The following is a 25,037-nucleotide window of genomic DNA, read 5'->3' as shown; positions in this document are numbered from 1 at the left end:
ATAAAACCCAGGTGTAAAACGAGCCAACAAGTAAATTCAAATGCTTAAGTTCAACCATTAGGCCAGAGATGAGCCAGAACTCAAACCCCTGGCTTCTTAGCATGTCCCAAGTTCAACACCCTCAGTGTGACCTTATTGTGCTTGCATGGCCGAGGAAGGTAGAGAGAGGTCACCTGCTACGCTACTTTTTTTGTGGGGAAAAAAAAAAAAAAGCGCTCCTTGCTGGAGCCCAGCACCGCTCTAGTCTCCAGGAAATAAAGATAAAACCTACTCCTTGCCTTGTAGCTTTCTAAATACAATTGCTGGTTAGATGCCTTTGGAAATGGGCTCAGAGGGTTCATGACACTTGCCCCGGGTGACACATCCTGCAAGTAAGATTTAGGAGCCTGAGCTCGCTGCAACAGCAGCATTCCCTCTGGGTTGGTTTCCTCCATCCACTCCCTTTCTCCCTTCCTCCTAAGCAGGACTGCTTGTGGGGGCCTCATTCCACTGGCAGAACCCAGGAACAGCAGTGGAACTGGGTGTTTCAGCAGAAAAGCCAGACTCGGGGTGCCTGGGTGGCTCAGTGGGTTAAGCCTCTGCCTTCAGCTCAGGTCATGATCTCAGGGTCCTGGGATCGAGCCCCATGTCGGGCTCTCTGCTCAGCAGGGAGCCTGCTTCCCCCCCCCCACCGCCCCCGCCTGCCTCTCTGCCTACTTGCATCTCTCTCTCTCAAATAAATAAATAAAATCTTTGGAAAAAAATAAATAAAAAGGCCGGACTCCTCAGAAGACATCCACCTAAGAAACATAAAAGGGTGGCTGCCCCTCGGAGACAGAGAGGCTTGCAATAAGCCTCCTCAGGTTATGATGCTAGAGTCCACCCTCTAGTGACCAGGGTGACATTTAAGGAGCTAAACTCTCTGCAACTGGGACAGCACCAGACTCAGCCACAGGCTACGTGGGCAACATTCTGACCCATCCAGAGTGGTGAATCCTGGGGTTACATACATGTCATTTAGTCTGAACACAGAATCCCCTTTACAGATGAGAGACTCGCCTGAGAAAGACGAATCCGCTCACACCCACTCCTGATTCGGCCCAACTCCAGTCCCCATGCTCTCGATGACCGCGTGTGTCACCCACCTCGGCTGTGTCCCGGGACCCCCTGCCAGGCCTCTCACGCTCTCTGCAGAGCACACAGACACGGGGCACGCTGAGCTAAGCTGCAGTTACTTTATTACAGCGAGCCTGAGAGAGACTGACGGAGGTAAGGACCGGTATCGGGATTCCAGCTTCACGTGGAAGAACAGAGCAGGGGACAGAGCCCAGATTGGGCATCCGGGACAAAGATTCATCTCCCCAAAGAGGCCACGGCATTCTTCAGTGGGGCCATGGCTTCCAAGAGGCACTGGTTGCTGGTGGTGATGGTAGTCTGGGAGAGAGTAAGACGAGGGGGGACAGAAGACCTGAGCAACAGACAGAGTGATCTGTCCCCCCGGGATCACCACGAGGCCCATCCTCGGTGACTGAGCTCCAGCCCCAGCAGGAGCCTCCAGCCCCCAGACGGATGGCTGGAGAGGAAGCTGCTATCTGTCAGAATGGCATAAAGAGGACTCCCTGGTCTCCCATACACAGATGTCAGGAGGGAGTCTGAACCCCCAGTGGGGAAGGCCAGAGTTTCAGGAGGTTGTGATGGAGGCTGGGCCTGAGCGAAGAACAAGGGGGCTGAGGCTGGGTCGAGGCCTCCTGCCCCTGCCTGGCATCTGGCAGGTGTGGGGGGGTGGGGGTGGGGGTGTGGATGCCGACTCGGTGAGTGGTCTCCTGGGCCCTGTGTGCTTCTGTGAACCCAACACATTCTGCTTCTTCACAAACCTCGCCTTTGGCAGAATCGGCACTTCGGGAAAGACCGAGTAAGACACAGACTGATCCAAATCTACCTAACGGTGCAACCAGAACAATGACCGGGAAAGACCGCTCCTCGGGGCTGCTCTGACCAGCCCTGGGGAGCGGCTGCCTCAGGGGCCCAGGCACGAAACAACGAGGGCCCCTCCCCGCTTCAGGCCCTGAGATGATGCAGATGGAAGCGGGATACAGAGCCAAAGAACAGCCATCGAGGAGAGCCATGAAATGGGCCGAAAACCAGAAGCCTCCCAAGGCCAGGGGGCCCCTTCCTGAGAAGAGAGTCTAAGGGCAGGTGGTCGGGTTTCAACATTCCGGGAACAGAGCTGAGCGCGCTCCCACAGCTGCGGGAGCTGAAGGAAGGACCTTTGCCTTCCTGCCTGGGGTGGCTCAGACCTTAAGCGTCTGCCTTGGGCTCAGGTCATGATCCCAGGGTCCTGGGTTCGAGCCCTACATCAGGCTCTCTGCTCAGCAGGAAGCCTACTTCTCCCTCTCCTACTCGCCCTGCTTGTGTTCCCTCTGGCTGTCTCTCTCTGTCAAATAAATAAATAAAATCTTCAAAAAAATCAAATCAAATCAAATCCTACTCCTGCAGTGCTGGCTCCTGTAAAGTAGGGGGAAAAAAAATCACGTGTCAACACACTTTCTGTGTTGCATGGATATCAGTGCCTGATTTTCCAGCTGTGTGTAAATTGGCGTGAAAGGGATGCATGTGGTAGAAGAGGCTGGTGTGCAGGTGGCGGGCGGCTGCGTGTTCTGTGTGCCGTAGGACGGAGCAGAGTTTCAAGCATCATAGCTCTTGTCCATCCTGTGGCCCCTGACTGCGCCGTCCGTCCGTCCGTCCGTGTGATGTTACAATACGCTGCCTGCGTGTCATGGGGGGGGAGGGGGAAGGGCCAGTAAATTACCATGACAATCAGATCCAAGCCCTGGGCCTCCAGTCCCTTTTCATTGTAGCAATCCTGGATTTTTTCTAAGGCTTCTTTTTCTGGCTCAGTAGCACCGACTAGATCAAGGCTGAGGTCCAGCGGAAACCTCTCTCCAACGGCCAGGGCACCAAAGGCAAAATAAAAAATGGGGCAAGATTTCACTGAAGACACAAACAGAAAACACCTCAATGAAAGAATCACCAGGGTAGGAAGCTCCTGTTTCCCCACTCCCAGGACTGCTTACAACCCAGATGGAGAAACCAAGACACTCTCAGCAGAAGGGAACAGCGTACCAGCCTTGCCTGCTTCTGACTTCCGTAAGCCCCACTACCCCCAACGAACTATCCCCTACTTTGTGCACAACTAAGGACCCCTCCATCTCCAAACCTCTCCCTCCACTCTGTGACTGGAAACCTCAGGGGGGGCTTATGCAGGACTCCTGGGCAATGACCTCCCAGCTGCCCCCTAAGTTTGTCCGTAGAAGCTACTTGGAGATCACCATGGGGGGTGAAGGAGTGAGATAGAGCGGGACAAGGATCAGGAAAGCTATCTGTCCCTCTTTCCTACTCTCACCCATCTCGATGCCCAGCTCCTGGGTCACCAGCAAGGCCAGCACAAGCAGTGTCCCCTTCATAGTGTCAGCCACCAGAATGTTCTGCTCAGGGCAGCGTTTCTGCGGCTTTATAAACTACTAGCTCCCTGAGCCTCGCCCAGACCCCTCCTAGGTGCTCCAAGGGCCTATGGGCAGGACCTGGCACGTGTGGCTCCCTCAGCCCTTGGGCTGAAAGCCTCCTGGAGAGGATGTGGTTTTTTCCTTTGCCAAAGACCAACTAGAGCTGGCATTTCCAAGTGACTCCATCCCGAGCCAACTGCTCTGTTGTCCCAGCCCCAACATTGACCCCTATGGCCTGCAACTCGTTCCCCCAACCTATCCTGGCTTCAAGTGCAGTACATTCCCAATCATATGAGGTGTCAAGGACAAGTCTACGCCACTACAGGTTGACAAAAGATCAGCCACCCTTTCCTGTGCCTATGTTGAAGTCCTGCAGATACGTATGGGGTGCTGAGCCCAACTAGACCCTCTTGACCACCTTCAGGGCTGCAGGCTCTGGACCGAGCCCCAGGGATGCATGGGCACCATTCTTGGGCCCTGAAGTACGCCCTACCAGGGAAGTCTCAGGACTCCTGGCCATTGCAGGGCTCCTCAAGGGCTGATAACACTCCCAACGTAGGATCATGTTTCCTGTTCCCTTCTTGCCCTTAAAGGAGCAAATTCCTGGGCACCTTCTGGACTCCCAGTGGGTCCAGCCTTGGCTCTGTCTCATCCCCTTCATAGGTGAGCCTGGTCCCAAGAAGAGCTTGGGCTTAACAGCCCATCCGGAAACATCGGTGAGTAGTTGTAGAGTTGTGCAGCTTGTCGCCTGTACCCACCGCGGGCTGGAGCTCTACAGACCAGAGGGCGAGGTCAACCAGAGGGGGCACACCATCGGCTTAAACTCCCTCAAGAGTTAAACTCAATCTTCTACTCTAGCAAAGTGGTTTATTGGCACAAACAAGGCGAGACAGTCCATGAAAATTCTAGAAGGAAAGATCCCAGGGGCCAAATCTGGAACAATTTAAGCAATCACAGAAATGACATAGTATTAGATGATAACCCAAAGTATAAAATTGTATCTGTGCATCCATACTGATATAAATAAATGATTTAATAAATAAGTAAATGGAGAAGACACAGATATTCCTCACAGAAGCAGTCCAAATAATACACATAGATACTCTCTCTTCAGGAACCAGAGCTCATTGCTCTGTCCTCCTTGTGAGTAGGCTAGACTTAGTAACTCACTTCTAGAGAGTAGGGAAAGGAGGAAACCATGCAGAAACCTAGCAAACCCAACATGAATCAAACAATCAAGGCCAATACAACCAGTGGTGAGACATACTGATGTCACACATGCCACATGTGATGTATGGCATATGGCATATGGCACTTCCCCTCTTTGGTGTCTCCTTCAAAACCCAAGGTCTGAACCCCAATCCAAATTAGAAGAAACACAGCAGCCAAGTCAGTTTGGTGGACATTCTCTAACACCTGGCCCGTCTTCAAGACCATCACGGCCAAGACAAACAAGGGAAGACTGAGAAATTGTCACAGATCAGGAGAGAGTGGGGAGACATAACAATCAATACTGTGTTTAGGATGTGGGTTGGATTCTAGAACACAGGATATTAATGGACAAATTGGTGGAATCCAAATAAAGTTTGGAGTTTAGTCAGTAGTGGTACACCAATGTCAGCTTCTTGGTTTTGACAAATCTTTGCAGCTTTTCTGTAAGTCTAGAATTACTCTGGATAAAAATGAATTTAAAAAAAAACACTTGCATTAGTAAGGGATTGCATATACTGCAAGACCTTGTCCAGAAAGTTCCCCCAACCTCAGCAAATGTCCCCGCCTCTGGAGAGATCTCAGATGGTTTTGTGGCACCCGGTGGGGTTGGGCGGACATCAGCATCCTGTGTTACTCCAGCACCCCAAACTCTGGCTTCATCGTCTCCCAGAGCTGGGGAGAACTTGAAGGAAGCACCTAGTGAAAGACAGCAGACCCTGCCTGGGTGTCCCCACCACACTGGAATTCGGTCCCGCCAGCATGTCAGCTCAGGGGCCTCTGGTGCTCACCTTCCCAGATGTCCCACAGGTGCCCAGGAACCTGAGGGACATCTGCAATGGCCTGAGCCTCTCGTGAGATGCCCTCACAGGCATGGCCTTTGGGCATCAGGACTGGAGCGGTTCCACAGCGGCCACCTGACGGGGGAGCTCGGGACTCAAAACCCCTTTGCCAAGAGCAGTTACCGGATGTGAATCCTGTTTGGCATAAGGCTCTGACTAGGGTCAAAAAACGCGTGCCCTCCCTTCAGCTCTAGGCTCCAGTAACCCTCTTCTGACCCGATGACTCAGAGTAAAGAAAGGCCACGCAGGCACTGCCAGCAAGCGAGCCCAAGCAAAACCATTCTTGGTGGTCAGCTCCGCAGAAATAGGGGATTCCTTGCTTTCCTCTAGCGAACATTCGTGAAACATCCGCTATGTGTCCCCGTCCGGGGGACGCAGCACCACACACAGCCGAGCCCCCCCTTTCCCAGAGCTCGTTATACATCGGAGAGGAAGGGAAAGACAATCGATGAGTGCTAGGGAGAGCCAGGGAGGGAGATGAAGTCAGGGAAGGCAGCGGGGCGGGGGCAAGGCTCCAAGGGGTCAAGCCCATAGCAAAGTCTCTCTGATATGCTGACATTTGAAGAGACCTGAGCCATTAGGCCACGTATCATGTTCTTGGAGGAAGAGCCTTGCAGGCAGCGGGGGCAGCTCGAGCCAAGGCCCTGCTGCGGGGGTACAATCTGGAACACAAAGCAGCCGGCCACGGGTCCAGTCCAGAAGCGGCAGGGCGACCAGGGAGCGGGGACAGAAGGGCAGGGAAATGCCCGGGCCTACAAGGCACACGAGGACTGTAGGCCGGAGAAGAGGCCTGGCTTTTCCTCATGTGCACCTCTGGAGACAGAGCGGTGTGGACCGTGTAGAGAAGCTCAAGAGAAAAGGCTGGTGAGGGAAATGCTGTTTCTGAGGCAGACTGAGGCGCTACCAGAGAAACCAGGTGACAGGGCTTGGTCAGCATGGAGGGGAGGATTCGGGGCTCCAGATACAGACCCCAAGGACTGGCTCAAGGGAGGCCACTGAGCAGGTCAAGGACAGACACGATGCTGCAGGCAGGGGCTTCCTCGCTGTGAGACCGTTAGCTAAGCACTGGGCTTCCTGAAGAATCCCTCAGCTCTGCCCAAACTGTCTCTAAGGTCACAGGTAATGAGAGGCTGACATCGGCCGTCATTCGGGAGGCCTGATTTGGGAGACTTTTGCCCCTTTTCCCAGTCAACCTAGGAAATTGCAGTTCTGAAACCTCTGGTGTCAGCTGACACTTGGACAGAGCCCTTGGATGGGGAAGGGAGGTCAAGTTTGTGTCCTTTGTTGACTCAGGGACTTAGAATGTCACCTGCACATACACCTCATCCCTCCGTGCCCCCGGGGCAAGTCCAGGCTGCATCGAGGAGAGGCCTGGTAGGGCCTCCTGGGAGAGGACCGACCTGCTCCTCCGTGGGCATAAAAGGGCTCCAGGCGGGGCAGGGAGCAGCTGCCACCCACATCATGAAGCTGCCCGGTGCTCTCCTGCTTCTCTGCGCTGCCTTGCTCCTGATCTCTGGCAGAGGTGGGCGCCTAGGGCCCCAGGTTCTCCAGGGGTTCTGATACCTTCCCAGGGCAGTTCTGAGCCTGTCGGGGGGAGGAAAGGAGGAATGTGTCCCGGGGAAGGTCTTTCAACAGAGTGTAAGCTTATCTTTGTGTTCCAGATTGTAAAATTTGCTCGTCTGTGGAGCACGATGTCACCCTGTTCCTCACGGGCACCCCTGACGAGTATGTCCAGCAGGTGGCCCAGTACCAAAACGAAACTATAATTTTGGAAAATGCCAGAAGCCTGAAGGAGTGCGTGGACGGGAAATTCACAGAAGATGACAAGACAAATGCTATCAATGTGCTGGTGGGTCCAGCTCTATGTGTCCGTCTCCCTGGCGCCTACCTGGGGGTCTGCTCGGGGTAGGGTGGGGGGCTGCCCATTTTTCTTCTCCACCATGGCCCTTCCCTGGGAACCCAGAAAGAGAAAATCTTCATGGATGGGGAAGCGGAGAGGATGGTGTGGGAAAGACTCAGCCCAGCCCTAGGGCTTTCTGGCTGGCACTGGCTGCTCAGTGCTGCCCGGCCACCAGTCTGGGAGCTGGCAGGCCCTCCTGTGTTCTTGGCATTGCCTGGCCTCAGTGTCAGGCCCTCAGCGCTGGCCTCCCTGACTCCAGCCTCTCCAGAGTGTGAGCCTGGATCTTTAAACTGTTAGCACGGGGTCCTTCCTGTCTCCCAACATGGGTTCCTTTACTTAAACTCCTCAAGTTCCCTATTCCTTCCCCCCTAAAACCTTCATTTGTCTTCATTCCCGGGGTCCCAGAGTGCCATTCCATGCCTCACATGCCAGGAGAGCAGAGGGAAGGGGAGAGGAGGGGAGGGAAGGGGGAGAAGGAAGGGAAGAAGGCAGCTTCCAAAAGCCCCCTCCAGCCCTTCCCAGGCCTGAGAGGCCCCAAGTGGAAAATCACAGTGAATCCTCTCTTGGCTCTCCCAAGAGGGGAAATAGGCTGCTGCTTCAAGCCGAAAGGGTCTGAGGGCAGAAGGACAAAGCAGAGCTGGAGACCCCCAGGGGCCCGTAGGTGCACCGGAGCCTTCCAGGACCTTCTCAGCAGCCTCTTTCCATCCCATCCCACCACACTGATGCCTCTGCTTAACTCTGCTCCACTGGAGGAAGCTTCTAGGCACACCTGGGGTTCTCTTGTGGTGCAGGAGGTGGGGGGAATCCACCTTTGCCTGCCCCGATCGAAGCCGTCCTCCAAACAAAGCCGCAGGCTGCTCCCTGGGGAGTGTCCAGTGCGCCCTCTGGGAGGGCTCCAGGGCTCTGGTGCCCCTTGAGGCCTCACCAGGTTTCCTGCCTTTCTCTCTGCAGAATAAAATATACTCCAGTCCTTTGTGTTAACAGAGCCATCTCTGCCAGGAGCCCCACGGATGTCCCTTAACTGATCACCGACTCAGTAATCTTGGCGGCCTGCCCCGTTCAGGGGTCTGATTAGAGGATTCCAGCAATAAAAGCCTTGCAATTTACGGCAGCATTTGCTCCTTGGGCTAGGCTTTGGGGACGGAGGGCTGTCATGTTGGGGACCTCCAGGGCGCCTTCCAGCTGCGGCTAGGTTGGAATGCTGCCCACGTTCTTCCCCCATGGAATGCCACAGGTGGGGGTGCGGGTGACAGTAACCAGGAGAGCGAGAGTGTCTGAGCACTTCTGTGCCCCAAGACGCACAGGTGGCACAGGCCGCCTTGCCCCAAGTGACCCCGGCTCCTGGCCTACGGCCTGCCGCTCTGACCCCCAGGGTCTGACTGGGGGCTGCTTCTGAGATGGAAAACTGTCCCTGTGCTCGCAAGCAGAGCCTAGGGGACACCAGCAGGTTGCGGGGCACAGACTCTTCCCATCACCCTTGCACAGGTGACTCAGGCTGCGTATCCCGCCGTTCCGCCATTCTACACATTTCAAAGCTCTTGGGCTTTCCTCAGGAGAGCTGGGCTCTGAAGGAGAGGAGCTGGAGGGGTCTTCCGGCGTCAGGGACAGAGACTCACTGTTGCCGCAGCAAGGGCAGGGAGTGACGGCGCCCCCTCCACAGGTGAGACGATGATGAGAGATGGGCACTTTGCTCTCACTAAGACACCATCAGTCTCTCGAGTGTCGCTGTGTCCCCACAGAAACCCCTGGGCATGGCTGCCCCACGAGCCACGTCGATGCTGCCCATGTGCCCTGCCTTCTCCCAGCCTAGGGAACCTTCCCTAATCTGGGGCCAGGGTCAAAACTCAAGTGCATGGGCGCCTGGGTGGTTCAGCGGGTAAAGTGTCTGCCTTCAGCTCAGGCCATTGTGTCAGGGTCCTGGAATGAGTCCCACCTCCAGCTCCCTTCTCAGCGGGGAGTCTGCTTCCCCCCCTGCCCCTCCACCCACTTGTGCGTGCACGTGTGCGCTCTCTCTCTCTCATAAAATAAATAAAATCTTTTTAAAAGTCAAGTTCGGGTGCCCTTCAAAATCCTGTTCTGTCTGACATCCAAACCTCGGTGGCTTGAAGGGTAAATGTCAGAAACTTGAGGTTCTCAATCTCTGACTCTCACGCGACCTTGACTCTGAGATCATAAAAGCCCCACTTTCGCGGAGTCTGACCGAAATTCACCCGAAGCTGAGGTGGATCACCCGCTCCCGGAGACCTCTTCCCTCCGCAAGCACCCGCACCCTCCCTCACCTGCGCCGGCCTGTCCCCACCCCAGGAGCTGCTGACCCACCCCAGCCAGGCCCGCTCTGAGAGCCTGAAGGAGTTTACGCCCACAGGGCGACCCTCAAACAACGCCGACCCCAGCCTCCTTGACATCTGGGGGGTCAGCGCTGGGGTGAACCCCGCCCCCTCTGATAAGGTGCCCGGTGGTCTCGAGTCCCAGCTGCCCACGCTGATGGCTTTTCTCACCTTCCTGTTCCACTTCCCTGAGCTCCTCCCTGAGATCACCTCCCAGATAAACCGCCCGCCCCCAAGTCCTTGCGTCTGGGTCTCCTTTGGTGGCAACACAAGCTGACACACAGCGGCCTACACCCAGCTTCCTGATCGAGAAGGAAAGGCGACCAAGTAGAAGAGTGGAAGACGTTTGGTGAAGGCGGCAAGAGGAAAAGACTGGAAAAGCCTAAGGAGCGTCTTCCTTACCGAGGCCGAGAGGGGCCGGGCCAGACTACCATCTTTCAAGAGAGACGCAGAAGGCACAAGAATAAATCAGAAGGCTAGCTAACCCGTTGTGGTCGAGGTGCCCAGGAAAAAAATAAAGCAAGGCCCGAGATTCCCCGGGAAGGCCCAGACTAAGAGAGATCCTGAAAGGAGGCCCAGAGGAAGAAGGCAAAAGGGGCTGCAGGTGGGTCATTAAAGTCCAGGGAGACACTGCACGACCGTCCGGTGCGGGGCATGGCGTGCTCACAAAACCCTGCACCTCTCAGTAAATGCCATGAAGTGGAAAAAAAATAAAAATAAAAACAGTGAAAAATACATTTCTGCTTCTCTTTCCCTTCTCAAAAATCCCATGAAAAAGATAGTAAAAGAATTATACTTATACTTTTAATAAGCCCACGTGGACAAAAGGCACAGTACAGGGCATATCACCAGGCGGTTGAACATAGCCTGTTTTCAGAGAATCAGGTGTCTGGGGGCTCAGTCGGTTAAGCGTCTGACTTTTAATTTTGGCTCAGGTCATGACCTTCAGGTCGTGAGATCGAGCCCTGTGTCAGGCTCCGTGTGGGGCATGGAGCCTGCTTAGATTCTCTCTCTCCCTCTGCCCCTCTCCACCCCCACACGTTTTCTCTCTCAAAAAAAAAATTGTTTTTTAATTAAAAATAACATGTTTTCAGAGAACAGAAAGCAGAGAAAGATATGCTAACTCCAGGCAGAGAAAGCCACATCTACTAAGTAAGGGAAAAGCCAGTTTTTCCTACAGAATTCCAAAGAGGTTTGGGCTTCCGAGGCACTGGACAGAGCAGTAGGTAAAAGTAAATAAAGCTGCAAAACCAGAAGGAGGCAAGGGGTGGAAAATTTCTGTGTGGAACCACTAAAATCTCTAATCTCACGCCCCCATCCGTTTCCTGCATCGAGGTATACAGTGTCCAAGAAGGAAGCTGGAGAGACAGTATGACGTCATGGTTAAGAGCATGGATTCTGGAGCCACACTTCACCCGTTCAAAATTGCTTGCATTCAAAAGATTGGTTAGAAAAGCACCACCAGGGGCGCCTGGGTGGCTCAGTGGGTTAAGCCTCTGCCTTCAGCTCAGGTCATGATCTCAGGGTCCTGGGATCGAGCTCCATGTTGGGCTCTCTGCTCAGCAGGGAGCCTGCTTCCTCCTCTCTCTCTCTCTGCCTGCCTCTCTGCCTGCTTGTGATCTCTGTCAAATAAATTTTAAAAATCTTGAAAACAAACAAACATAAACAGACTTATAGATACAGAAAAGAAACTGAAGTGTTACCAGAGGAAAGGGGGTCGTGAGGACAGATGAAATAGGTGAGGGGGACTGAGAGATACAGTCTTCCAGTTATAAAATAGATAAGACATGGGGATATAATGCACAGCATAGGAATACACTCAGTAACATTATAACAACTTTGTCGGGTGATAGAGTGACTAGACTCGTTGTGGTGGCCATTTTGGAATGTAAATCAGTACCGAATCACTACATTGTACACCAACAGGTAATACAATATTGGATGTCAATTATTCTTCAATTTTAATAAATGGAGGGGAATAAAAGGATAGATTTTCATGTGTGATCAAAATTAAGTTGTTATCAGTTTTTTTTTTAAGATTTTATTTATTTGACAGAGAGAGAGACAAACAGAGAGGGAACACAAGCAGGGGGAGTGGGAGAGGGAGAAGCAGTCTTGCCCCAGAGAAGGGAGCCCGATGTGGGGCTTGATCCCAGGATCCTGGGATCATATGATCTGAGCCAAAGGCAGACACTTAACGACTGAGCCACCCAGGCACCCTGAGTTGTTATCAGTTTAAAACAGACTCTTACATCATTAAGAAGTTTTATGTAACCCTCATGGGGCCCACAAAGCAAAATTCTACAGTAGTTACATGAATGAGAGAGAGAAAGGGATCAAAGCATACCACTGTGGAAAATCATCAGTTCACATAGGAAGACAGTAAAAGAGGAAGAAAGGAAAGGAACAAAGAACTACAAAACAGACAAAACAACTAATAAGGGGCGACTGGGTGGCTCAGTTGGTTAAGTGTCTGACTCTTGGTTTCGGCACAGGTCATGGTCTCACGGGTCCTGAGATGGAGCCCTGCAACAGGCTCCACGCTCAGCCAGGAGTCTGCCTGAAATGCTCTCTCTCTGCCCCTCCCCTCACACACACATGGTCTTTCTCTCTAAAATAACTTTAAAAAAAAACAATAAGATGGCATCAGTAAGTCTTGACTTACTCATAATTACTTCAAATGTAAGTAAGTTAAATTCTCTAATCAAAAGGCATTTGGTGGCTGAATGAATTTTTTTTTTAAAAAGGTACAACTAGAGGAGCACCTGGGAGGCTTAGCCAGCTAAGTGTCTGACTTTAGCTCAAGTCATGATCCCAGGATCCTGAGATCAAGTCCCACCTCAGGCTCCTTGGTCAGCAGAGAGCCTGCTTCTCCACTCTGCCTGCCTCTCCTGCTGCTTGTGCTCTCTTACTCTCTCTCTCTCTGATAAATATTTTCTTAAGACTGTTTATTTATTTATTTGACAAAGAGAGAGAGATCACAAGTAGGCAGAGAGGCAGGCAGAGAGAGAGGGGGAAGCAGGCTCCCCGCTCAGCAGAGAGCCTGATTTGGGGCTCGATCCCAGGACCCAGAGATCATGACCTGAGCTGAAGTCAGAGCTTAACCCACTCAGCCACCCAGGTGCCCCAGATAAATAAAATCTTAAAAAAACAACAACAACAACTGTCATAAGAGACAAAGAAGACCAACATATAATGATAAAAGTGTCAATTTTATCAGGAATATTTAACAATTGTAAATACAATTGCACCCAACATCAGAGCATCTAAGTTTTTTTCAAAGATTTTATTTATTTACTTGACAGAGAGAGAGATCACAAGTAGGCAGAGAGGCAGGCAGAGAGAGAGAGGGAAGCAGGCTCCCCACTGAGCAGAGAGCCCGATGTGGGGCTCAATCCCAGGACCCTGAGATCATAACCCGAGCTGAAAGCAGAGGCTTAGCCCACTGAGCCACCCAGGCGCCCCAGAGCATCTAAATTTACTAAGCAGATACTAGCAGCTCTGAAGAGAGAAATATGCAACAATACCATAATAGCAGGGAACTTCAATACCCAACTAGATTATCTAGGTAGAAAATCAATAAAGGAACATTGGACTTGAACCATACTTTAGACCAAATGGACCTAACAGGCAATATAGGACATTCCATCCAACCAGAAGAATACACATTCTTCCCAAGCACACACAGAACATTCTCCAGGATAGATCATACGTTAGGTCACACAACAAATCTTAGCAAATTTAAGAAAACTGAAATCATACCAAGTATCTTTTCTAACCACAATTGTATGAAACCAGAAACTGATAATAGGAGGAAAGCTGGAAAATTCACAATTATGTGTAAATTACATAACCACTTCTGAACAACCAAAGGGCCAAGGATGAAACCATAAAGAAAGTAAAAAGGTATCTTGAAACAAGTGAAAATAGAAACCCAACACACTAAAACGTGAGATATAGCAAAAGCAGTTCTAAGTGGGAAGTTTATAGCAATAAACACTTACATTAAGGAAAGAGAAAGATCTTGGGGTTCCTGGGTAACTCAGTTGGTCAAGCATCTGCCTTTGGCTCAGGTCACGATCCCAGGGTCTTGGAATCGAGCCCTGAATTGGGGGGGCCCTCCTCAGCAAGGAGTTTGCTTCTCCCTCTCTGCCCCTTCCCCCTGCTCCTGCTCATTCTCTCTCTCTCTCTCTCTCTCTCTCTCCCTCAAATAAATGCCAGAGGGAGAAGCAGGCTCCCTGCTAAATAGGGAGCACAATGCAGGACTCGACCCCAGGGCCCTGGAATCATGACCTGAACCAAAGGCAGATACTTAACCCACTGAGCCACCCAGGTGTCCTAAATAAAAAAAAAAAAAAATCTTTAAAAAGAAAGATCTCAAACAATCTAACTTTACACCTAAAGGAATTAGAAAAAGAACTAATGATATCTTTGATAACCCTGATATCGAAGTGAGCAGAAGGAAGGAAATAAAGGCCAGAGCAGAAATAAATGAACTAGGAACCACAGACATAAAAAAAAAAAAATCCATGAAATTAAGAGCTGGACTTCTGAAACAATAAACAAAACTGACACACCTTCAGCTCAAGCAGCACCAGGTCTCCTGTGTTAAACTAGTCCACAGACCAGGTTGAAGCCAAGCCCAGGCGATCAGGATGGTCCCAAGCGGCAGGCGGCCGTCTTTGCCAACACTCCGGGAGTGTCGCTCTCCTGCTTATCTTTCCTTATTGCCAGGTGGCCATCAACTGAGAAGCAGGATTGGAACCGGGGCTTCTCCATCCCAGGGTTCCATAACATAACCTGAAATAAGATGGAGGGTGTAAGGGGCTGTCACACTTCACCGCCTCTATCCCTAACAGCACACAAAGCGACTACGCCTGGATTTTTCCAACTTTTCCTTCCTCAAAGTCTTTCTCGATCCTATGGAACAAAAAGTTGCCACTGAGTAGCGTTCCAGCAGAGAGGCTGTTTTCTTCCCTACTCCCTCTCCCCCAGCATAAAGATAAAGATATATTTTAAACCTTAAGCTAGAGTAAATAAGAAAAAAAGAGAAAGACTCAAAATCAGAAATAAAAGAAACAAACCCTTAATATCATACTCAACGGTGAAAAGCTAAGAGCTTTTCTTCCGAAATCAGGAACAAGACAAGGATGCCTACTCTCGTCACTTTTTATTCAACATGATATTTAAAGTCCCAGCCACGGGACACCTGGGTGGCTCAGTGGGTTAAAGCCTCTTCCTTTGGCTTGGGTCATGATCCCAGGGTCCTGGGATCAAGCCCTGTGTCAGGCCCTCTGCTCAGCAGGGAGCCTGCTTCCCCCTCTCTCTCTCTCTGCCTGCCTCGCTGCCTACTTGTGATCTCTGTCTGTCAAATAAATAAATAAAATCTTTAAAAAAGAAAAAAAAAAAGTCCCAGCCAGAGTGATCAGGCAAGGAAAAGGAATACTAGACATCCAAATAAGAAAGAAGTCGAATTGTCACTATTTGCAGAAGACATATTACATACAGGAAACCCTATACAGTCCACCAAAATACAAAAAAAAAAAAAAAAAGTTGCAGGATACAAAAGAAATGTACCAAATCTGTTGTGTTTCTAATTAAATTAAGAAATCCATTTATAGGGGCGCCTGGGTGGCTCAGTGGGTTGGGCATCTGCTTTCGGCTCAGGTCATGATCTCAGGGTCCTGGGATCGAGCCCCGAGTCGGGCTCTCTGCTCAGCAGGGAGCCTGCTTCCTCCTCTCTCTCTGCCTGCCTCTCTGCCTACTTGTGATCTCTCTCTGCGTCAAATAAATAAAATACAATTTTAAAAAAGGAAATCCATTTATAATTGTATCCAAAGGAATAAAATTGACCAAAGTAATGAAAGACCTGCACACTGAAAACTAAAAGAAATTGAAGAAAACACAAATAAACGGAAAGCTGCCCTGTGTTCACGGTTCAGAAGAATATCATTAAAATGTCCATTCTACCCAGTGCTGTCCACATACATTCAGTCCTGGGCTGGCAGCCACGGCATGGCCTTGGGGGCTGATGAGGCAGCAGAGGTCACAGTGGAGGTTGGCTCAGCCTGGCCTTTTGGGGAGCAGCTGCCCCACCAGAGCCAAGTCCCTCCTTGTGTTTTATTTTCAGGTGCCATGAGCTCCACGGCATACCCAGGTGAACAACGCAATAGCCAAGTTAGCCAGAAAACAACCCCAAGTGACGTCCGTTAATTTGGAAGCTAAAGCCATTCCTGACATATCTAAAAAATATGGAATTAGTTCCCACCTTTCTGTTTTTCAAGAATTCTCAGAAAATTGACCAATTCAATGATGCACATATCCCAGAGCTGGCCAAAAAAGTTCAGGGATATGCATCTAGGAGGTTTCCTTTTTTCCCCCTAATTTTATAAAAGTATTTTATTTATTTGACAGAGAGAGAGAGAGTGAGAGAGCGAGCACCCAAGCAGGGGAGCAGGAGGCAGAGGGAGAGGCAGACTCCCTGCCAAGCAGGGAGCCTCATGTGGGGCTCAACCCCGGGACCCAGAGATCATGACCTGAGCTGAAGGCGGAAACTTAACTGACTGAGCCATCCAGGGGCCCCTATGTGGTTCCTTTCCACCCAGTGGTAACGAGCATCCTTTGGACCTCAGCCTGTGCCTGAAGAAATTCATCCCTGCTGCCGCTCACATGTTGTTTACGAAAGACACTCTTCAGGATCCATGCTCTGGTTTCAGCAAGCAGATGGGAGAAATTCTTAACAAGCATAATTTTTGGTTTAGTAGTTTTGATATCGTCTCAAATGAAGAAGTTCATCGGGGCCTCAAAACTTATTCCAACTGGCACACTTGCCCCCACCTCTGTTTCTGAAAAGCTCATAGGAGGACTTGATTGAATTAAGAAGCTGGAAACATCTGGAGAGCTAAATACAATTTGCCCCCAAACCCCCAAATTAAAGGAAAGGCTCAAAGTACTTACAATACAGCTTTTAAAAAAAAGATTTTATTTATTTATTTTTTTTAAGTTTTTTTTTTTTTAATATTTTGTTTATTTATTTGACAGAGGGAGAGAGAGATCACAAGTAGGCAGAGAGAGAGGAAGGGAAGCAGGTTCCCCGCCTAGCAGAGAGCCCGATGCGGGGCTCGATCCCAGGACGCTGGGATCATGACCTGAGCTGAAGGCAGAGGCTTTAACCCACTGAGCCACCCAGGTGCCCCAGATTTTATTTATTTATTTGACAGAGAGACACAGCGAGAGAGGGAACAGAGCAAAGGGAGTGGGAGAGGGAGAAGCAAGATCCCTGTGGAGCAGGGAGCCCAATGTGGGGCTCGATCCCAGGACCCCGGGATCATGACTTGAGCTGAAGGCGGATGCTTAATGACTGAGCCACCCAGGTGCCCCCAAACACAGCTTTTGTATGAAAAGCACCAGGAAGCAAAATGTGGGTGCCACTTACAAATTCTGGAAATACTAAATAGTACAGGTGTTGAATATGAGATATTTGGTATGATATGATATGGTATGATATGAGATATTTGGAGGATGAAGAATTTTAACAATTAAAATTTTGCTCAAATTGACCAACAGACCCTCAGCTGTGAAAGGGAAACTTGTCAAACATCTGCATGTTGTTAAAAAGACTGAAAGAAGATGGTGCATTGCTGCCTATACTAAAAGGAGAAAATTAGTGAATGTTAAACTTGGCCCCTAACTGTTGCAAAAAATATTTAATTACAGTGGAACCATTCATGACTTAGTCTTCAGAAACGGACTAACAGTAGAAAAATGCTATTCACCGTTACACTTCGTGTAGTTTCAAAAGTTACACTAAATAAATGTATGTTACTTTTTTCACCAAAACCAGAATGCAATAAACATCCTCAAATTCAATGTAATCAATAAGTAATTAAATCCTAGCCCCTATCAAAATTCCAATGGTTTGTTTCACAAAAATAGAGAAAGCAATCCTAAAATTCATACAGAAGCATAAGGGACCTGAGCAGCCAAAGCAATCGTGAGAAAGAAGAAAGCTGGAGGTGTCACATGGCCTGATTGATTTCAAACTCTACTACAAAGCTGTAGTGATCAAAACAGTATGGCACTGGCGTAGCCGCAGACCTATAGATCAGTGGGATAGGATCGAAGGCTGAGAAATAAACCCACGCACATTCAGTCAACTAACACTTGACATAGGAGCTGTGAACATTCAATGGGGAAAAGACAGTCTCCTCAATAGTCTTGGGTGAACTGGATATTTACACGCAAAAGAATGAAACTGGGTGCCTATTACACGACTCACAAAAATTAACTCGAAATGGAGTAAAGACTTAAATGTAAGACCTGAGAGCATAAAACTTCTAGAAGAAAACACAGATGTTACAGAACATCTGATGCACAATGCAGGAGAGAGGAAAAAAAAAAAAAAAAGAAAAAGAAAAATGCTGTAGTCCCGAATTTGAGTTGGAAGTATCCTATAGGGACGCCTGGGCGGCTCAGTCGGTTAAGTGTCTGCTTTCGGCTCAGGTTGTGATCCCCGAAGCATTCTGGGATGGAGTCCCCTGTGCCCCCTCTACCTGCTGCTCCCCTTGCTTGTGCTCTCTCTTGCTCTCTCTCTCTGACAAATAAATAAACAAAATCTTTAATAAAAAAAGGAAGTATCAGTATAAACTCGTGATGTATTTTATCCTTAAAAATATGTGACAGGGCGCCTGGGTGGCTCAGTGGGTTAAAGCCACTGCCTTTGGCTCAGGTCATGATCCCAGGGTCCTGGGATCGAGCCTCGCATTGGGCTCTCTGCTCAGCAGGGAGCCTACTTCCTCCTCTTTCTCTCTGCCTGCTGCTCGGCCTGCTTGTGATCTCTATCTGTCAAATAAATAAAATCTTTTTAAAAAATAATAAAAATAAAAATATGTGACATATGGGGCGCCTGGGTGGCTCAGTGGGTTAAGCCTCTGACTTTGGCTCAGGTCATGATCTCAGGGTCCTGGGATCGCGCCCCACATCAGGTTCTCTGCTCAGCAGGGAGCCTGCTTCCCCCCCCGCCCACCGCCCAGCCTGCTGCTCTGCCTACTTGTGATCTCTGTCTGTCAAATAAATAAAATCTTTGGAATGGGCGCCTGTGTGGCTCAGTGGGTTAAAGCCTCTGCCTTCGGCTCAGGTCATGATCCCAGGGTCCTGGGATCGAGCCCCACACTAGGCTCCCTGCTCTGGGGGAAGTCTGATTCTTCCTCTCTCACTCCCCCTGCTTGTGTTGCCTCTCTCACTGTCTCTCTCCCTCTGTCAAATAAATAAATAAAATATTTTTAAAAAAATATTTTATTTATTTATTTGACAGAGAGTGAGAGATCACAAATAGGCAGAGAGGCAGACAGGTCACGGGGGGAAGCAGGCTCCCTGCTGAGCAGAGAACCTGATGTGGGGCGCGATCCCAGGACCCTGAGATCATGACCCGAGCCAAAGGCAGAGGCTTAACCCACTGAGCCACCCAGGTGCCCCAATAAGTAAAATCTTTAAACAAAAATATGTGACATAGATGAATTCATATACAATATAGATTAGATATAACACATTAGAGGCAAAACAGAAGGTGAGTAAAAGTGCAAGACTATAGTCTTGAATCTGGATTAGATGTAAATTGTTACAACCACTTTGGAAAATGATTCCAAAATATCTAGGAACAGGAAATATTACACATACCATATGACTCACTGGCATATATGCTAGAGAAATTCTTAAATAGATAAACCAAGATAAGAGTTATAATAATGCACACAGATATGCTCTCTACAGAAGCTATCAGCTAGAAACGACCCAAATAGCCACCAACGGTATGATGTGCGGTGTCGTTCAGTGGAAGATTATCCAGCAATCCGCATGAATGACTCCAGCCACACACAAACACGTGAATGAATCTTTAAAATGTAAGACTGGGGGCGCCTGGGTGGCTCAGTGGGTTAAAGCCTCTGGCTTCAGTTCAGGTCATGATCCCAGGGTCCTGGGATCGAGCCCCACATCAGGCTCTCTGCTCAGTGGGGAGCCTGCCTCCCCCCGGCCCTGCCTGCCTTTCTGTCTACTTGTAATCTCTATCTGTCAAATAAATAAATAAAATCTTAAAAAAAATAAAATAGGGGCACCTGGGTGGCTCAGTGGGTTAAAGCCTCTGCCTTCGGCTCAGGTCATGATCCCAGGTCCTAGGATCGAGACCCGCGTCGGGCTCTCTGCTCCACGGGGAGCCTGCTTCCCCCTCTCTATCTCTGCCTGCCTCTCTGCCTATTTGTGATCTCTGTCTGTCAAATAAATAAATAAAATCCTTTAAAAAATAGCATTTAAAAAATAAATTAATTAAATAAAATAAAATGTAAGACTGAGCGGAAGTAAGCACAGAAGAGAGCACACAGGGGCGCCTGGGTGGCTCAGTGGGTTAAGCCTCTGCCTTCGGCTCAGGTCATGATCTCAGGGTCCTGGGATCGAGCCCCACATCGGGCTCTCTGCTCAGCGGGGAGCCTGCTTCCTCCTCTCTCTCTGCCTGCCTCTCTGCCTACTTATAATCTCTGTCAAATAAATAAATAAAATCTTAAAAAAAAATTAAAAAAAAAAAAGAAGAGAGCTCACAGGCTGATTGGATTAATAGAAGACCGTCCCAAAGCATTCAACACCAGACAATAATCTAAGGACACCTGGTAGCAAAACGATATGGAAAAGTACAGGGGTAAGGAGCACAGGAGTCAGACGTGTGGCTATACCTGAGAGCATTACAGGGGAATGTCCGGAGCAGGGCGCAGGGTGCAGGCAGGAGCCAAACTATTCCATTTCTCAAGCTAGGAAGTACATCCACAGGCATGTTCTTTTCTTTAAATGTACATATATGTTTTTCTAGCCTCAGTGTACATGATCTATTTCTCAATATGAAATGGAAAAAGATATGGAAAACCATGACTCCAAGTTAAACCTTGAGAGAGACTCCAAGTTGAACAGAATGAGGGAGACTGGCAAACATGCTCGAACCAGGGGGGTCTCGAACATGCTTAGGCGCCCTTCTCTCGGGGACAGTGGCCAGGAGACATGTACTAGGGCAGACCAGTGAGTTTCTGTTTGAGGAGGAGAGAACGTGAGACCACATTTGCTCTTGATGAAGACCTAGGGAAGGATCTTGCCCCAGCCCTGAGCAGGATGGAGAAGAAAGATGACCAGGACCTGACAAAGGGGGCTCAGCGCAGCCCCGAGGGCTGGGAAGAGCTCCTGCAGCGCAAAAGGAAGGGTAGAGATGCAGAATGGAGACCCCGGAGGACTTGCATGGACGGCTGCTCCGAGGGCCCTGGCCCTGGAGACCCACCTCCCACATGGACATGGTCCTGCAGTGAGGGGCAGAAGGTGTGCAGCTGGCTCAGTGGTCCCTGCCGAGGAGGGAGCTGACCTGAGTCAGGAACTCTGCTGTGACCTCAGAGCCAGATGACTGTCTCCTGGAACAGCAAATCAGGAGCCTAGAGGTCTTCGCACTTCATGCCGTCTCCGTGCCGTCTCCGGGTCTCCGGGTGATGTGTCCTCCCCCCAGCAGGCGGTCCCCGCTGTGCAAGGGCAGGTCTCAAGGACACTAGGTGGGCCCACGCGTGCAAAGTCACACCCAGTGTCACTGAAGGGACACGGACATCGTCCCACATAGGGACCCACGTGCAAACCGCAGGCCTGCCTTACCCTGTGGTTCGCTCAGCTAAGCGGGACCAGTAACTCGCATTTTTCTCAGGCTCTTGGCACCTTCCCTGCGTGTCATGGTGGCTGGGGGATGATGACTCTTCGAGACACACCATCCCGGTGAGGACCAATAAATGACTCGTCTCCTTAGTGAGCCCCTTCCTCAGGGGTCTCTTCTGGTTCCCCCTGGAGCTGGCAGCTCCCCGGTGGTGGTGATGCGATCTGTTCCTGGGGCTGGCGGCGCACGGACTCCCAAAGCTGGCTTGCGCGCTGCCATGGGGACCTCCAGCCCCTGTATCCTTTAGGACCCAGAGCCACTACCCTGGTCCCGTCTGCCCCGGGGGCACCCCAGCCTCTAGGACTGCTGCCACCCCATCTTCGACTACTGCCCCATCTGCCAGAGAGCATGCCACTCACTCTTACTGAGCACTTATTATGCCCCTATTAGTGTTCTCAGCGCTTTATGTGTACTGACCCATTCATTCCATCAGTATCTGGGGAGTCAGATGCCGGACACGGGGCTGGACCCAGCTGTGGTGACCGCAGTCTCAGACCCTGTCGCTTTGGAGAGTGAGGTCTGGGGGTAAGACAACCTGGGAATGCCCTTGGTGGGGGGGGAGGGGTACAGGCTTCAGACGAGCCCCCGCATACTTCAAGAACTCTCCCTGCCCGGAGCCTCCTTCACCTGCCGCACCTCTACCCAACATCCCAACACACCTGCGAGAGCTGGCTGCTTTAGATGCTTCCCCTTGCTTCCCTCCCCTCTGCTCAATGGGCTCTGACCTACTTGTGCCCCATGGCTGCCCTGCAACAGCTTTATTCAGGTCACGGAGATCTCCAGCTTTCCAAAGCCCCGCTGCAGACCCTGCCTTTTCTTCAAGGCTTCTGCAGCGCCACTTTAACCCACCCTCCCTACCCTGCCAGCCCCCCTCACAAGCCACCACTGCTCCATCCCCCTTGCCAGGAGTCAGATGTGGGGCCCCTTCCCTTTTCTGTCTCACCCTCCCTCCCCGTGATCTCGGCCGTGATTTCGAACCCCTCTTGATCACCAGCCCTGACTTCCTCCCTGAGCTCCAAACTTAGGTATCCAACCACCTGCTCCACGTGACAGACAGAGTGAGGTCTGTCCTCTGCCTCCATATGGCAAAGCAGAATTTTCCATTTACACTCCCCCACGGAGCCTGTTCTACCACATCTTTCCCTCCAGGGAAGGGGTACCGACCCAGGTGTTCAGTCCAAAACCCAGTGAGTCATTCTTTCCCCATTCAGACCAAATATGACAGTCTTTAAATAAGTTTTTGTTGTTTTGTCTTGGTTTTTTAAAGACAGAGGGGCGTCTGGCTGGCTCAGGCAGGAGAGCATGCCGCTCTTGATCTCTCGGGGTTGTGAGTTTGAGCCCCACGTTGAGTGTAGAGATTACTTGAAAATACAGTCTCTAGGGTACCTGGGTGGCTCGGTCAGTTAAGCAGCTGCCTTCGGATCAGGTCATGATCCCAGGGTCGTGGGATCGAGCCCCACATCAGTGTCCCTGCTCAGCTCTCTTCTCCCTCTCCCTCTGCCTACTTGCTATCTCTCTGTCAAATTAAAAAAAAAAAAATCTTAAAAAAAATACAATCTTTAAAAGTAAATAAATAAAAAAGAAGACAGAGAAGGAAGAAGAAGGGGACAGGGAGGAAGGGAGGAAAGGGGGGCCCCCTCACATCTAAATGCAACCTTTCCCCCCCCCCGACCCCTAGCCTCAAGACCCCGTCATCCCCACCCCGGGCTCCCCTAGGACCCCAGGACCCCTCACCCACACAAGTGGTTCCTGACCCCCATACACAACAGGGTGGACCCCCCCACCCCGCTCCCAGTCCACGTGGTACTGACCTGGTCAGTCTGTGTCCACACAGACACAGCCTTCTCAGCCAGTGGGCCTCCCTCCACTCCCCACAAGGTCTGTTCCCCACATCGGAGGAAGACCCCCTCCCCAGGGTCATGGTCCACCGCCGGCGTGGTGGGGGTGGCAGGAGAGAGACCCCCTCTGGCGACACAGACAGCAGCTTGGGGCTGAAACCTACCCCAGGCCGAGGGCCCAGCGGAAGAGGCCGGCCAATCCTCCCAGCACTGCTGGCCCCGGGTGGAAGAGGTTGTTTCCCAAACAATCTTGGATTGAAGGAGGCTGAGTAAACCCTGCGCCTGGGGAAAGCCCCTCCTGGGCTCCAGCCCCAGCCTGAGGGTCCACAAGGCTGACCAAGGATGGGCACAGGTGGTCCGGGCGCTGTCCCAGATAAGTGAGCCGGCTGCGTCACACCGGTGCCTTGGCCAGATGCGTGGCTGGTAAATTCGGGCCCATAAGACAGTTACGCACCCCGTGGGCCGGGCAGGTGTGTGTGGTGTGCAGGTGTGGAGAGGATGTGCCTCGGCGTGGGACAGCAGGAGTGACAGCAGCAGTGCTGCTGGCCGCTTCTCTGCCAAGTCCAGATGTTTCAGGACCACAGTCCTTCCAGCCCAAAGGGGCCCGGGGGGCCCATGCCCTCTGCAGGACAGGAAAAGGCCAATTGTGACGCCCCCCCAGCCCCACCCCCAGGCTCCAGGAGGACAGCCCAGCAGTGTGCTCAGGGCCAGAGAACAAAGATGGACAGGCAAAAGGCACCTGCCCCTCCAGCTGCGTCCCTCTCAGGTTCTCCAGGTTCCCTGGGACCCCACACACTTCCTGGGCTCTGTCTCCAGGAACCAGGCACCTGGCCAGTACCCATTGCCTCAGGATGGTCCTGCGACCCCAGGAGACACTGTCACACACAATCCCTCCCCAGATGGTTCTGGAGGAGCCCCCCACCTCCACCCAGGCCCCATCGGCCCCTCCTTTCTCTGAGCCCCCCACCTCGGCCCAAGCATGCACTGGGGTCTCCCAGCCAGGGACCCCTCCTCAAGCCCACTCAGGGTGCACAGAGCCCTAACGCCCACACACCATGCAGGGAGATGTCCTCCAGGACAGCCCTGGGTGGAAGGTCACTGGCGAACCCCCAGACCCGCCCTCAGATCCCAACCCACGGCCCTGCTGGAGCTCCTGCAGGCCGAGCCTCCTCCTACGCCCGCAGCTGCCACAGCCCTCTCCTCTCCTGGGGAGCACTAGAGGGGAGATGGGGGCTGGCGTGGGAGAAGCTGGTGGTAAGCAGAGCCCCACACATCTCTGCTTCTCCCCGTTAGCACCGCAGACTGGCCCACGGACCCCACATCATTGCTTGGCCCACGCTGCTCTCCAGAATTCTGCTTCTATGGGTTTCCATGCCCTGCCCCTCCCAGGTCCCGTGAACGCTCCCCCAGCTGTGCACCCCTTCTAACGCCTCCAGAGCAAGACCACAGAAGGCGCTCAAGTTCATCTGTGGCTCAGCCCACTCTCATCTTTCTTTCCTGGCCAGAGAGCGGCAGGAAGCACTGCCCAGGAGGGCTCAGCCCCATCCCCTGCTACCCTAGGACTGGGAAGGCACCTGTAGCCCACAGCCCACTCCCAGAGCCCTCCGAGACCCCACCATCCCAGACACACACACACACACACCGCAGAGCCTATAGCCAAATACAGGACTTAGGCCTTTTCTGTTTGTGAGCTGGGCCTCCAATGGGTCTCGAA

The 25,037-nt window shown here is 51.4% G+C and overlaps 2 protein-coding genes and 1 pseudogene across 2 annotated transcripts; 2 read left to right on the top strand and 1 right to left on the bottom strand.

Moving 5' to 3' along the window:
• Positions 1-1,200: 1,200 nt before the first annotated feature.
• LOC116857707 (major allergen I polypeptide chain 2-like) lies at positions 1,201-3,479 on the bottom strand. The gene is made up of 4 exons (XM_032842033.1): positions 3,383-3,479; positions 2,789-2,970; positions 1,311-1,413; positions 1,201-1,266 (listed from the first exon to the last, which is right to left on the bottom strand). Exons 1-3 carry the CDS (start codon positions 3,441-3,443, stop codon positions 1,333-1,335), a joined length of 324 nt encoding a protein of 107 aa, XP_032697924.1. The 5' UTR covers positions 3,444-3,479; the 3' UTR covers positions 1,201-1,266; positions 1,311-1,332.
• Positions 3,480-6,994: 3,515 nt separating this feature from the next.
• LOC116857673 (major allergen I polypeptide chain 1-like) lies at positions 6,995-8,539 on the top strand. The gene is made up of 3 exons (XM_032841974.1): positions 6,995-7,055; positions 7,195-7,382; positions 8,385-8,539. Exons 1-3 carry the CDS (start codon positions 6,995-6,997, stop codon positions 8,412-8,414), a joined length of 279 nt encoding a protein of 92 aa, XP_032697865.1. The 3' UTR covers positions 8,415-8,539.
• A 7,236-nt stretch (positions 8,540-15,775) lies between these two features.
• LOC116857680 lies at positions 15,776-17,427 on the top strand (annotated as a pseudogene).
• The last annotated feature ends 7,610 nt before the right edge of the window (positions 17,428-25,037 follow it).

The sequence above is a fragment of the Lontra canadensis genome, unplaced genomic scaffold, assembly GCF_010015895.1.
Source record: "Lontra canadensis isolate GAN:19392208 unplaced genomic scaffold, GSC_riverotter_1.0 scaffold125, whole genome shotgun sequence".
Classification (NCBI taxonomy): domain Eukaryota; kingdom Metazoa; phylum Chordata; class Mammalia; order Carnivora; family Mustelidae; genus Lontra; species Lontra canadensis.
Note: the sequence above shows the minus strand (reverse complement) of the source record. Positions and strands in the feature narration are given on the sequence as shown.

What these genes read in the sequence shown, in the direction of transcription:
- LOC116857707 (XM_032842033.1), bottom strand. Translation starts at nt 3,443, where the DNA reads ATGAAGGGGACACTGCTTGTGCTGGCCTTGCTGGTGACCCAGGAGCTG. An exon ending in GGAGCTGGGCATCGAGATGG is followed by an intron (nt 2,971 to 3,382) that starts GTGAGAGTAGGA and finishes TTGTGTCTTCAG; the next exon opens with TGAAATCTTGCCCCATTTTT. An exon ending in GCTTGGATCTGATTGTCATG is followed by an intron (nt 1,414 to 2,788) that starts GTAATTTACTGG and finishes ACTCTCTCCCAG; the next exon opens with ACTACCATCACCACCAGCAA.
- LOC116857673 (XM_032841974.1), top strand. Translation starts at nt 6,995, where the DNA reads ATGAAGCTGCCCGGTGCTCTCCTGCTTCTCTGCGCTGCCTTGCTCCTG. An exon ending in GCTCCTGATCTCTGGCAGAG is followed by an intron (nt 7,056 to 7,194) that starts GTGGGCGCCTAG and finishes TTTGTGTTCCAG; the next exon opens with ATTGTAAAATTTGCTCGTCT. An exon ending in CAAATGCTATCAATGTGCTG is followed by an intron (nt 7,383 to 8,384) that starts GTGGGTCCAGCT and finishes TTCTCTCTGCAG; the next exon opens with AATAAAATATACTCCAGTCC.